Source organism: Ascaphus truei, chromosome 4 (assembly GCF_040206685.1).
Source record: "Ascaphus truei isolate aAscTru1 chromosome 4, aAscTru1.hap1, whole genome shotgun sequence".
In the NCBI taxonomy this organism is placed as follows: Eukaryota; Metazoa; Chordata; class Amphibia; order Anura; family Ascaphidae; genus Ascaphus; species Ascaphus truei.
Window position 1 is genome coordinate 207,751,771 of NC_134486.1, and position 13,581 is coordinate 207,765,351.

Here is a 13,581-nt window from a genome sequence, read left to right on the forward strand (position 1 = left end):
TGGGGATATATATTGTTGTTTTAAGTACTGTATGTGTTTTATATGTACATATAGTTGTTATAAATAGAACTTTTTTAGGTTGGGCTCAAGTTGTGAGTGGAGTATCTCAGGGATCGGTACTGGGACCCCTGCTTTTTAACTTGTTTATTAATGACCTTGAGGTTGGCATCGAGAGCAAAGTCTCCATCTTTGCTGATGACACTAAATTGTGTAAGGTAGTAGAATAAGAGCAGGATGTAATTTCTCTTTTGAAGGACTTGGTTAGACTTGAAACAAGGGCAGGTAAATGGCAGATGATGTTTAATACAGATAAAGGTAAGGTTATGCATTTGGGAAACAAGAATTAACAGGCGACTTACAAATTAAATGGGGATAATTTGGGGGAATCCTTGATGGAGAAGGATTTAGGAGTGCTTGTAGACAGCAGGCTTAGCAATAGTGCCCAAAGTCATGCAGTAGCTGCAAAGGCAAACAAGATCTTATCTTGCATTAAACGGAGAATGGATGGAAGGGATAATTATGCCTCTTTATAAAGCATTAGTAAGACCACACCTTGAATATGGAGTACAGTTTTGGGCACCACTCCATATAAAATACATTACAGAACTAGAAAAAGTGCAGATAAGAGCCACCAAATTAATAAAGGGGTGGATAATCTGATTTATGAGGAGAGGCAACATAAATTAGATGGGATATGATAAATATATACTAATATATTTTTGGACAATACAAGGAGATTTCAAAAGAACTATTCAACCCAAGGACAGTACAAACGACACAGGGTCATCCCTTAAGGTTGGAGGAAAGGAGATTTCACCAGCAGCAAAGGAAAGGGTTCTTTACAGCAGGGCAGCGTTGTCATGGCAACGTGATGTCACATGAACCTGCGCCGGCATTTGACGCCGTGTTGCCATGGCGACGCGTCACCAGGAGCGTCTGAACAAGGTAAGTAAGGTTTACAGAGGCCCTGCAGCTATCCCCAGCATTAATTTAAATGCCTTCGGGAAGTGCACAGTGGCCTCTGTAAACCCCACGCCCCCCTGCAGGAGTCTCGTGCCACCCTGGGGGGCACTCCCCCCACTTTGCGCACCGCTGCTTTACAGTAAGGGCAGTTAAAATTTAGAATTCATTACTCATGGAGACTGTGATGGCAGATACAATAGATATGTTCAAAAAAAAGGTTGGACATCTTTTTAGAAAGGAAAGGCATACAAGGATATACCAAATAAGTAAACATTTGGAGTCAGGAAGGAATTTATTTTTCCCTTTATGAGATATCATTAGATGATATTTCACTGGGAATTTATGTTTGCATTACTCTGGCTCAATATATGGTTAATACAAATATGGGATAAAGCATCTGTCGTCTAAATTTGGCACTGGTTCAAATTCATGGACGTACAATGTCTTTTTTTCAACCTTAGCTACTATGTAACTATATGTAACTATGTAATATACAGCCCCCAAATTTACAGCCTAAACTACTGCTTTGTGCTAGCACAAAATGCCTGTGGGAATGTCTCCCAAAGAGATGAATGACAAGCAAGAAAAACTTGCAAGTAATCAGCATAGGTCCCTTTTTCGTTAGAAATTTTAATGAAGTATCAACTTCACTGTGAATCGTAAGAAAATTGAAAATAACTTCCTAGTACAATTTTACGGATTGCAGAAATTCCATTGATAATTAGCAACTCTTAAGATACACATAACAATTACCAATATCTTGCTGTGACCAATCGTTTGGTTTTAGTTTACATGTCATGGTTCTGGAGTTCCTCAATGGTACTGCCGAATTCCAGGACATTCCCACATTGTTGGAAAATTTGTAAACAGGAATCCACTCATCCTCTGTTAACTCTGAGAGGCTTGGAAGGGTGTAAAAAATAGTCTGCAAAATAAAAATGAATATTTAATTATGGTAGCAACGTTTTGGGGAAAAAAAACACTACCATAAAGATGTACTTCAAACATGTATTAGGGAAATTACATATATATTAGGAGAACCTAGAAAAATATTAATTGGTTTGCTGTAAATGGATGCATTAGTGTAAAAGAACATGATCAAACTTATTACGATGTATGTGCAGCAAATAAAAATACCACTTGTGGTGCATTTGCATTTCTCAGACAGGTCTGCAACCCTGTCTTTCCCCATTATCGCTTAGCAAACAGCGCTTCCACTGCAGCTAGGGATTCTGGGAAATGACATGCAAATGAGCACAGTGTATCACTCTTTACAGCTTATCCATTTTAACATGGAGCGCTATAAGCTTACGCCTGCTGTATTGTACAGCTTTTCAGCACAGCCTCGGTTAAAGACGTGTATAGCCAGTAAAACCTACTCACAGACAGCTGTTTCGACCTTTGGGGCCTTATCAGTGCCAGGTTGGTTGCTGGCTATGCATCGTGAAGCTGGTACGTGGGTATAACCAGACATTAAAAAAAAGTTATGGTGGATAAAAAATAAATAATTTATGTGACATTTAACATACAATTCTGTAATATTTTTTTGTGTGGAAAACACACACACACACACACACACACACACACACACACACACACACACACACACACACACACACACACACACACACACACACACACACACACACACACCAATGGGCATGCTAAAAAGGATACTTTAACATTCTTATTATCAATTCTAATTGTTCCCTATAAGTCAAGAGTAGGTAGTGGGTTGTAAAGAATTCATACACTTTAGGTCGTGCGTATAGTGCCCGTGACGGGCGATGCGTGACGTCACCCAAAGTTATATTTCGCTTTCCGGCACCGTCGCGGGCGTACTGGCATTTGATTTGTTCAGGGTCTGTCACATGAGGCGACAGCCCTTGAAAAATCAAATATTGCAAGCTACCAAAATTCGCGACGCTCCGTCGCACTTACTATAAGAGCGCGCGGCGGTGGCAATGCATTTGTTTTTGGGCGACATCGCCGGCACTGTACGCGCGGCCTTAGGCTCACCACTACAATTTCAGTTTTTCTTTATTTACAGTGGCTGAACAAAAATGCATCCCAGATATTTCCTAAAACTACACAGAATGAAAGGGAAAGAAAAATGGGCAGAAAAAGTTTGACAACACAGAACTTCAGATGAATATGATATAAAACAAATTCCCTTTTGTGAAGAACTACTGGTGTCTGCTTTCTTGTGGATGTGACAATTCCCAGAGCAATTTAAGGTTAAATGATTACATAATGCAAAAAAATAAAATAAAAAAATTCTTCTTTTAAGCTAACAGGAGTTTCTCAAGTATGTGATGTAACCACGGACACATTTTCTTGTTCTTGGTTACAGAACACACAGTGCAGTTTACATGGTTAATGACCCTTCAGGATTATCACTACTAGTGATACTAGTATTACGCAAAAAACTTTTTACCAACAAGCAACACACCTGTTCACTAAAACCTCTAAGTATTCTCTTTAGTCCATAAAACTTTATTTTATTTTTACTACAGCATTTACCTTAGATACAAAAAATAAATAAAAAATAAATATATATATATTATCTTAGGAAGACTGTGCTATTTTTTAATAGCAAATTAAAACAAACAAATTAAAAGAAATGAACAGGTGAGAAAACGTCAGTGTGTGTGTCTCTTGTCCGATAGAGAACATTTCAGTGGAATGTGCAAGTTTCTTTCTCTAATGAAATGTAGTATGTACAGTAGCACTTGGTAATTTGCCAAATTATATTTAGTCAAAATGGTGCATTCCGTCCACAGCTATGCATATGCAGAAATGGCAGGGAAGAGAGATGTGTTTTAAGACTTTTTGTCTGTTGATATGAAAAGTTACGAGATTATTCAGAGGCATAAAGCAGCGCAATTCTGTTTCGCATTAGAGCAATAATGCCGCGTTGTTTGACCTGGAAAGAGACACCGTAGAAAGGTGATAGTATTATTTGTAAGATTAAAAATGAATGATCTAACTTTCAGAAATACTCGTTTCTGTTTAATATATTCGCATGTAATTATTTAGATATTTTTGTATAGCAATTATTTTAAAATACATATAAACTTGCCTCTATACTGTAGTCCTCCAAAGGATGAAAAGTAGAAAAGAAGAAATGCTCCTGTATTCGCAGCCAGTTTTTGTTCGCATTACTGAGGAAGTAAACACATGGAGAGGGAAAATAAGTACGTGAATAAAACAGAAGACAAAAATCGAATACTTAAAGGTGTATGTATATATGTATATTTTTATTTATATAGCGCCAAGAATGTACACACCGCTTCACAAAAGACATAACATTACAAGTAATTATAATACAAGTGCAACAAATATAAAATCAGACAATAGTAAAGGAAATGTCTGGTCTGAAGAGTTCACAATCCCGGTGATATGTTAGGACAGGGGTGCGCAAACTTGTCCCCCCGACCTTGGCTCCGGCATCAAACGACTGTGTGTGACGCTGCGTTGTCTTGACGATGCGTCACTGGAAGCCAAGGTAAGGGAAGTTACAGGGGCATCGAGCAATCCTATGGCATTTAATTTCAATGCCTTGGGGAAGAGCAGGGGACCTCTGTAACCGCTGCGCCCATCCCTGGAAAATCTCACGCCTCCCTCCCCCCACCACACCCCAGTTTGCGCACCCGTGTTAGGAGACTTAGGCTACACTTATAGTGCCGGCGACGCGACGGTCAGGCAACGGTCGCTGGAAAATCAAATAGAGATGACTTCAAGCCATCGCGACCAATCCGTCCCTCCGCACTTACAATAAGAGCATGCGACAACGGCAATGCATTTGTTTTGCCGCGACGTCGTGGCCGCCGGCACAATAAGCGCAGCCTTACAGATTGGTTAAACCACCAATAGCTCCAAGTGAACAGAGTTGGAATACATTTGTTACCAAATTCACAACGGCAAGTAATTATTTCAAACAAACCACCCGAAGACACTGGCGAGTGCTTCAAAATGATGATGTATTAGGTGACATATGTAAGTTCTTGCCCCGATTTGCATACAACAAGGGATCAAATATATATGCTGACAATAAAGATAATGATGTCACGCCACATTTCCTCAGCACACCCAAATCAGGATGTTACAGATGTTTTAACTGTTCTGTTTGTAATAGTTTGAACACCGGTGATGTATTTAGACACCCCAGGAGTGGTAAAACATTTGCCATTAAATCAAGAATTACCTGCATGAGCACACGTCATATTTAATCACATTGTAATGTAGGTAAAATTAAACGCATGCGCAAAACGAGATTTATAGAGCATAAAAGCACAATAGGATGTGGTGAGAAAGAGACCACCATAGTACAACATTGTAAGGAGTTCAGACATACGATTACCTCTCTTAAAATTATGGGTATTGAATATATTAATAAGGCAATATCAGGTTTGGATCAGGATACGATGTTACTACGTAGAGAGGGATTCTGGGTTTCCACTTTGGAGACTGTTTCTTCAAATGGGTTAAATGATAATCTACATTTGGGATGCTTCTTGGAGTAGATACAATTAGTCTTCTGATTCCTTTTACAGATAAAAAAAAATCATACTGCCACTGGTGCTCTTCTTGGTGACTAATTTGCTCCTCAGGTATGCGTATCTCTTTCTCCTTATGGTGTTGATAATATAAATACATTTGAAATTATATATTTTTTTATAGTTTCCATTAGAGGATTTAGATATTTTTTAACTGAATTTTTATATTTATTTTAAAATCCCTTTTGGTGTATGAGTATAAATTATCTTCCTCATTCTCTGTGGAATTCCAATTTATGGTGTTCTTCCTCCTCCGTTTTTACATGTTCATGCACGGATTTACTGATGAATTGTTCCAATTTCCATATAAATGCACAATCAAGCGATTGGGCAGCAAAGGGTATATATCCAGGAATGTTTAGAAAGACAACGGGTTACTATGGAGACCACGGATGGCATCTCAAACCTGATTGGTTTAATTTATGCGCAGGCCTAGAATGGATGACGGTGCTGGAATCTCGTGAGCATGGCATTTTCTACTGCACATGCTTAGTCTATAATATACAAGCACATTGAAATGATGACGTTTGATTCCTGCGAGAACGGGGTATTCTTCTGCACATACGCATTTTGCAGCGCACAAGTATATGGAAATGCATTACGACGTTGGACTCTCGCGATAGCGGGATTTGCTCCGCATACACATACGTCAGGAACTATGGACGCACTGTAAATAGGACGCATGGGGCAGTGCTACGAATGCACACCTAGTAACGTTCCAACAATGAGGATACGATTCAAGACACCAGACACAGACTTTGAGACTCACCTGGACTATTAGTATAATCACCTGCACTGTTAGTTAATGCACTGACTACTGATGCAGCGGCCGTTATTCAAACATATCACGGCGCCGATTTTGAGTTCTCTGCTGTTCCCCACGCCGCATGAACGCGGCCAATCACCCCAGGCACCCGCGCTTATCGCGGATGTTTTGTTTGAATTTGATGGATTCTGTTTCTTCATTTGCAATAAAATGGATGAATTGTAATGTGTACAGTAGTGTGCTACTGTGCTACTGTGCTACTGTGTCAATTTCATGTTTTTAGTAGCCAGAACACTAAAATTCGTTTTTCTGCACTCGCCGCGCTCGCATCTTAGTGCGGAAAGGCTGGAATTCATCCCGCGGTTTCAAATCGGGATTACGATGTACATGACGCGTGAAGTGTTCGAATAACGGCCGCTGCATCAGTATGTATAGTGGACCCTTTATGGTCCAGACACACACCACTCCTTGACAAAGGCTGCAGTGACAACCGAAACGTTCGACACTTCATATGGTTTCAATAAATATTTGCATTTATGAAATCCATGGAGCCTCTACTCCTCCTATCTTGTGTATCCTGTACTTGGATTGCAGCGGGCCTTCCCTCATCGAGTTATAGAGCACCGGGATCAGTATCTTTCATATTTTGATTATTGATGTGCGACATTTTCTCGTATCACATAGGAGACTTACAGAGACAGTAGTTGAAGGAATGTGCAGTAATTCAGGGGTGCGCAAACTGGGGGGCGCGTGGCACTTACAGAACCCCTGCGATCTTCCCCAAACCATGTAAATTAAATGCGGGGGGACCGCGCGAGGCTTCTATAACCGTCTCTTACCTTGACTCAAACCTAAAGCCAAAAAAGCTGATAAGGTCACCAAGTGATAGTGTGTAGACAGAGCAAAGGAGAGATCCCGCATAGAGCCCTGAGGTACATCAAACAGACAGATCAACAGAGGACATGTAAGCAAGAGAGAAAGAAAGGGAGCGGTGGGAGAGGTATTAGGAGACCAAGGATAATGCCATGTTGTGGCTACCAAAAGTGTAAAACTTAAATAAGAAAAAGTGGTCAAGAGTATCGAAAGCAGCAGATTACAGTTACATTTGATTACATAACAGGGTGGATTGGTACAGATTTGAGTATTTATACTTCTCTCTCTTCCAGTTGTCATTACTATACAAGTTTCTACATTCATCATCTCTTCCACCAACGTCTCTGCTTCCACAAATAACAGACTGATCCTCAGCCAGCTCTCTTAATATGGTAACAATAAAACCTGCTCTTCCCTCATGGCTAACCAAGCAATAACTTGCACCATATACAAAAATATTTGATATAGTGGTACTGCGTTTGATCCTTTGGAGGGTCCAGATGCACTAGATTTCAGGAAAAGTAAATAAGCAGTCAAAGACAAAAATGCTCTTAGTTTACACAAGAACAGGACAGTGGCTTGGTGATTCCAACAGCATATAACTGAGAACTATTGTTCTATACTAAGCTACCCATTTTTAAAGCTGAACACTTTAAGAAAGCGACCCCCCCAGCCTTAGGCGGGGGGGTTTCATGACCGGGGGGGGGGGGGGGGGGCGGCCTTCCCCCCTCTGGCCCGCCCCCGCATCGCCCTCCCCCTGGCCAGGGGAGGGCCAACCGTGGCCTCTTATGGCCAAGCTGGCGGGGGCAAGTCCTCTTTGCCTCCCGCCAGCGAATTCAGAAGTACCTCCAGTGGATCTCTCCCGCACTCCCCTGGACCTCGGCCAATGTAAGTTGTTTCTTCCCCCGGGGGGGGGGGGGGGGGGCCTTCCTTCTCCGTTTGGGAGCGCTTTTCCGTTTGGGAGCGCAGCGCGGGGGGACCTTCTCAGGAGGATAGTGTGGGGCCGTGGCGGACGCCGAGGGATTCGATCCCCCTCCCGCCCGGCGGGGAATAGTGGTCGGGGCAGGGGCTTTGGTGTGCGGGGAGAGGGGGGCTGGCGGAGGCACGCAGTCACAGTACGTGAGGCCCAGGGTTGCTAATCCTGGGGCAGGCAATAGTCGCGACTCGTGCAAGCAGGGCCGGGTAGGGACGGGCCAGTGCCCCGTCGCGCAAAGAATGTGGAGCAGGCATACGGGAAGCGGGCTGCCCCCCCCTCCTACCGGTGCTTCGGTTTTTCCCGCAGCCGTGGGGCTAACGGCTCGTGCTCCCCACGTGGGCCACAATGGATAGGCGCACGCGGTGGGGGGAGAGTGGAGCGGCCAGCCATGCAGCGGGAGAGGCGGCTGCTCTCGCGGTTCCCCCTCCCATTCCCTTCGTTCAGGGGAGCTTTGGGAAAATAAATAAATAAGCAGGGGTATATATGTATTTGGTATATGTGTGGATGGGTATGTATAAGAATATAGGAATATATTATGCTGCCATACATGGGTATGTATATGTAGATAGGTGGACACACATGCATATATGCCTCTGGGAGGTATATATATATGTGTGTGTGTGTGTGCGATATGTATATTGATCGATTAGATGTGTATATATATATGTATGTGTATATGTATATGTATGGTATATGGATGTATGTAGGTATACGTATTTATGGGTGGGATATGTACATGGGCATATATATATATATATATATATATATATATATGTATGTGGTATATGGAGATATATATATATATATATATATATATATATATATATATATGCATACGTATTTATAGGTGGGCGCTTATATATATAGATATATAGGTATGTGTTTGGGTGTAGGTGCACAGATAGGGATGGTAGATGCATATATATGTATGGGTAGATGCATGTATAGGTATGCATACGGGTATTTATGTACATGTGTGCGTAGATGGGTGTTACATATGTGTGCCCATATATATATATATATATATATATATATATATATATATATATATATATATATATATATATATATATATATATGGGTGTATGTGTACATATATACGCGTGTATATAAGGTGTGGGTTCGTAGAGAGGTGCGTACATATGGGTTTGTGATTATAGTTGTATATAGGTGTAGAGATGCATGTACGTGTGTGCATATGGGTTTGGGATATGGGGGCACACGGGTAGGTATATACATATATACGTGGACATGGGTATATGTAAATATCGCACGCCGGGCGTTGATGCACATAGGGAATAGGGGGGTTTCTTAGACGTACGTAAGATGTGGTATAGGCGGTTGGATAGGCGGGGAGATCGGCAATAAGCTGGGCGTTGGCTATACTGGGGCAGCTAAACACGTGGTTCCAAAAAAAAAAAAATACATTTCCGGCTATCCCCTTTCCAAGCCGCGCAAGGATTCACCGCTCTGATGATAACCGTGGCATGTCTTACTCTTTCAGTGATGATCTTAGTTCCCCCCCTATTGGAGCTGTGACTGTGTGGGGGCTGCGTAGCGGCGATAGACTTAGAACAGCTTGGCAAGCGCACACGCAGCGCTTGAATAGCTCAGGGCCCAGCTAAAGCACCGGAAGTTAAGCGAGAATCCCCCCCACACAGCAGCATGGCATCGATGGCAGAGCAGTTCCGCCTTCTTCAAGCCGAGGCGGAAAACCATGACGAGGCATGGTTGGATCGGCGGCTGCAGGCGTTGTTCTCTGCGAAACCAGCACGTGGCACTAAGGTTGCTCCCCGCGGGAAGGGGAAGCAGAGGGCGCTGCAGCACAACGCGTCAGGCGAGAGTCCTCAGGCAGCATGGCGCGCTAGACAGGCGTCAGGCAGAGAGGCCGCGCTCCACAGGAAGGGAGCGCGGAGGGTGCTGCAGTGCAAGGCGGCAGGCGAAGTTCAGCAACCGCACGCAGGGCGGCAGCCCTCGGTCACGGTACCGCGAGGCAGGGCGTCACAGCGGCCAGGTCGGGCCTCAGCGATGGTGGGGAGGACGTCGACCGCTGGGACGCAGGACACGGCGGATCGGCGCGCAGGTCGGCCCGCCAAGGCGTGGCGGCGACTTCCAGCCACCGTGACGCAGAACAGGGCGTCACGGCACGCCACACGGCCGCCCGTTGCTGACGCGGGCGGTGTCACTGTCAGGATTTCGCCTGCAGAGTCGGCAGGGCCAAGGAGACCAAAACGGCCAACCGCAACCGCGGTTGGTGCCAATGTGTTTCGGAGAGCAGAGAACCCAGCATGGTTCGACTATGTGGAGCCGGCATCGGGTGAAGGGCGAACCAAGTCGCTGCCCAGGTCTCTTCCTCATGGGAAGCCACGGATGGGTAAGAAACCTGCGGCATTAAAGAGAGGGCGGCTGCGCGACAGAACGAACGCTTTTAGGTGTTGGCTTGCATCATAGGTGGTCCGCACAGGGCACGAGGGCACAGGCGAGGCCGCTGGGAGGGACATTTCAGGGGGTGCAGCAGGCGTAAGGCAGGCAGCGCCAGGGCCATCCCTGGACCCATCGACGCTTAGTGCAGCAGGGAAGGAGAGCTTCACGGCAGCCTTGGTAGGCATGCTGAAGGCTTTGGAGCCACAGGCGTCAGTCTCCTTCGGTGCAGGGACTTCAACGGGGGCAGGTGAGGCAGGCGCAGCGTTAGGAGTTGCAGCTGCATGGGGGGTGCACATCGGCGACGGGGCGGCGGCATCAAACCTCGCCACGGCAGCCTTCAGCCCGATCCCGGTGTCTCCTTCTACGGCCGGGGTCGTCGGCACCGCTTGTTCACTCCCCATTGCAGCCGGGGTCCCGGGTTCATTAGCTCCCCCAGCATCAGCGACCCCGGTGTCTCTTCTCACGGCCGGGGTCACAGATGCTGCTTCAACACCAAAGGTAGCGCTTCCGGCAGGGGCCTTTTCAACTCCACAGTTGTGCATCACTAATGAGTTGGGCACACATTTAACTAAGGAAGAAAAGGAGACTATTTGGGCGGGGGATTTTGTGGAAATCCTGTCACTACTACCCGATTACAGGGAGGCGCTGGCGCGATCTGATAAGAAAGGGGAGGCTAGGAAAGACGACGTCGAGAAGCGGCTCTTCCTGCGCACGTACGCCAATTGGGCCCTTGCCTTTAGAATATTAGCCGCAGTAATCGGGGAGAAGTCTCCCCACTTATGTTCGATGCTTTTTAAGTACGAGGATATGATAGGGGAAGCCCATCAGAGACACGGGGGTAGGGGTTGGTGGGTTTATGATGAGAGGTTTAGGCAGAAGATGGCGGCGCACAAAGGGAAAATAAATTGGGACATGAAAGAGACAGACCTATGGATTGACTTAATTGTCCTATCAGACAGGCCGACGCCCTTTCAGAGAGGAGCGGAGGCAGGACGCGCTTCCGCGAATACAGACAAACAGGGCAATACCCGCCAGAAGTTGTGCTGGGCCTTTAACGACAGGCGGTGCACATATGGAAACTGTCGTTTCAAGCACGAATGCATCACTTGTGGAGGGGCCCATCCGCGGGCAAAATGTTGTAAGAACAAGGGGCTCGATGCAAAGGGGGGTGGGCGGAAGGCTGGACAGCAAGGCGCCTTCTCCGATAAACGTTCATAATCTGATCCCCTGGCTGGAAAGCTACCCTAATAGGGAGGCGGCCCAGCTGCTCCTAAACGGGTTTTCCGAGGGGTTCAGGATTCCTTTTGTGCACCAAGCGGGATCTGGGGTTGAGCGGAATTTAAAATCAGCAAGGACCTTCAGCGTACTGGCAAGGGAAAAGGTGGGTAGGGAGGTTGAGTTGGGGAGGATGGCGGGTCCGTTCGCCTATCCCCCTCTTCCTAACTTGAGGATCTCGCCTCTGGGTGTGGTCCCCAAGAAGGACCCTGGGGCGTTCAGGTTAATCCAGCACCTATCCTACCCTGAGGGCTCATCGGTAAACGATGGCATTGATCGTGAGTTGTGCTCAGTCAGCTATGCAAGCTTCGATCAGGCAGCAGCCCTCGTGGCGGATATCGGTAGGGGCGCATTGCTGGCAAAGGCGGATATTAAGTCCGCCTTTCGGCTGCTACCAGTGCACCCTGAGTGTTTCCACTTGCTGGGTTGCATGCTCGGCGGTCAGTACTTCGTCGACTTGTGCCTCCCCATGGGCTGCGCGCTATCATGTTTTTATTTTGAAACTTTTAGCACGTTTCTCGAATGGGTGGTGCGTCACAGGGTGCAGGCCGCCGGGTGCATGCATTACCTGGATGACTTTCTTTTCGTAGGCCCGGCGGGATCAGAGCTGTGCGCTAGATGGCTATTTGAGTTTACGGCCATGGCTCGCGAGTTCGGGGTCCCGCTGGCCGACGAAAAAACGGTTAGCCCAACAACTGTCATCAGCTTCCTCGGGATCGAGATTGACTCAGCGAGGATGGAATACAGGCTCCCGCCAGATAAGCTGGCGAAAACCACGCTGCGTCATTTTCAATCTCTGCTGGGCCACCTAGTTTTTGCAGCGCGGATCATGCCGGTAGGGAGGGTCTTTTGGAGGCGTCTGGCGGCGGCCACCGCCGGCGTCAGACGCCCCAACCACTTCATCCGGGTCACTCGGGAGATCCGCGAAGACTTACAGGTCTGGTCGGACTTCTTGGGGGCTTACAACGGGAGAACCTTATAGCGGGGGCGCCCTTCAAGGAACGCTGAGCTGCAGCTGTTCACAGACGCGGCAGGATCGGTAGGTTTTGGGGCGTATTTCAATGGCGCATGGTGCGCGGAGCGCTGGCCCGCGCAGTGGCAGGAGTCCCAGCTCATTAGAAACCTTACGTTCCTAGAGCTGTTTCCATTGCTGGTGGCGGTGCGCTTGTGGGGTCATGACCTCGCAAACAGGGAGGTGGTTTTCTGGACAGACAACATGGGAGTGGTTGAGGCGGTGAATAGCTTTGGTTCACGTTCCCCACCGGTCGTGAACCTTTTGCGCTGCTTTGTCCTCTCATGCTTGAAATTGAACATATCGTTCAGAGCGCGCCATGTGCCCGGGATATTAAATAACATAGCCGACTCTTTATCCCGATTGCAGATGGGAGAGTTTCGGAAGTTGGCACCAGAAGCAGACAGGGACGGCTTACCATGCCCGACAGAGTTATGGGCTTTGGGGACCCTGCGGTGACCAACTTAGTGCGAGCATCGGTGGCGCCGGGGACGTGGGAAGCTTATGCGGCTGCATGGCGGGAGTACTCGGGCTTCGCAAGTGAAGGTGGGGGACAGACGGAGAGTGTCGAAACAATGATGCAATTCATTGTCGCACTGGGACGCAAGGGACTAGCGGGGAGGTCTATAAGCAAAAAGCTGAGTGGAGTGTCTTTTTTCCTAAGGCTGGTGGGAGAGTCGGACATCACCAAGGCGTTTGTGGTAAAGAGGGCCCTGGCGGGGTTATTAAGGGG

General features: G+C 46.6%; 1 protein-coding gene across 4 annotated transcripts in view; it reads right to left on the reverse strand.

Moving 5' to 3' along the window:
* Positions 1–13,581, reverse strand: part of TARBP1 (tRNA guanosine 2 -O-methyltransferase TARBP1) — a 113,953-nt gene that overhangs the window by 21,284 nt on the left and 79,088 nt on the right. For 3 of the 4 annotated variants that reach the window (XM_075596792.1, XM_075596793.1, XM_075596794.1), the window contains exons 25-26: positions 4,046–4,127; positions 1,717–1,888 (exon numbers count right to left, since the gene is read on the reverse strand). In XM_075596792.1, the coding sequence (XP_075452907.1) occupies positions 1,717–1,888; positions 4,046–4,127 (254 nt within the window). Of the gene's footprint in view, positions 1–1,716; positions 1,889–4,045; positions 4,128–13,581 lie in introns of those variants that run through there. The other variant, XM_075596795.1, reaches the window with a different exon arrangement.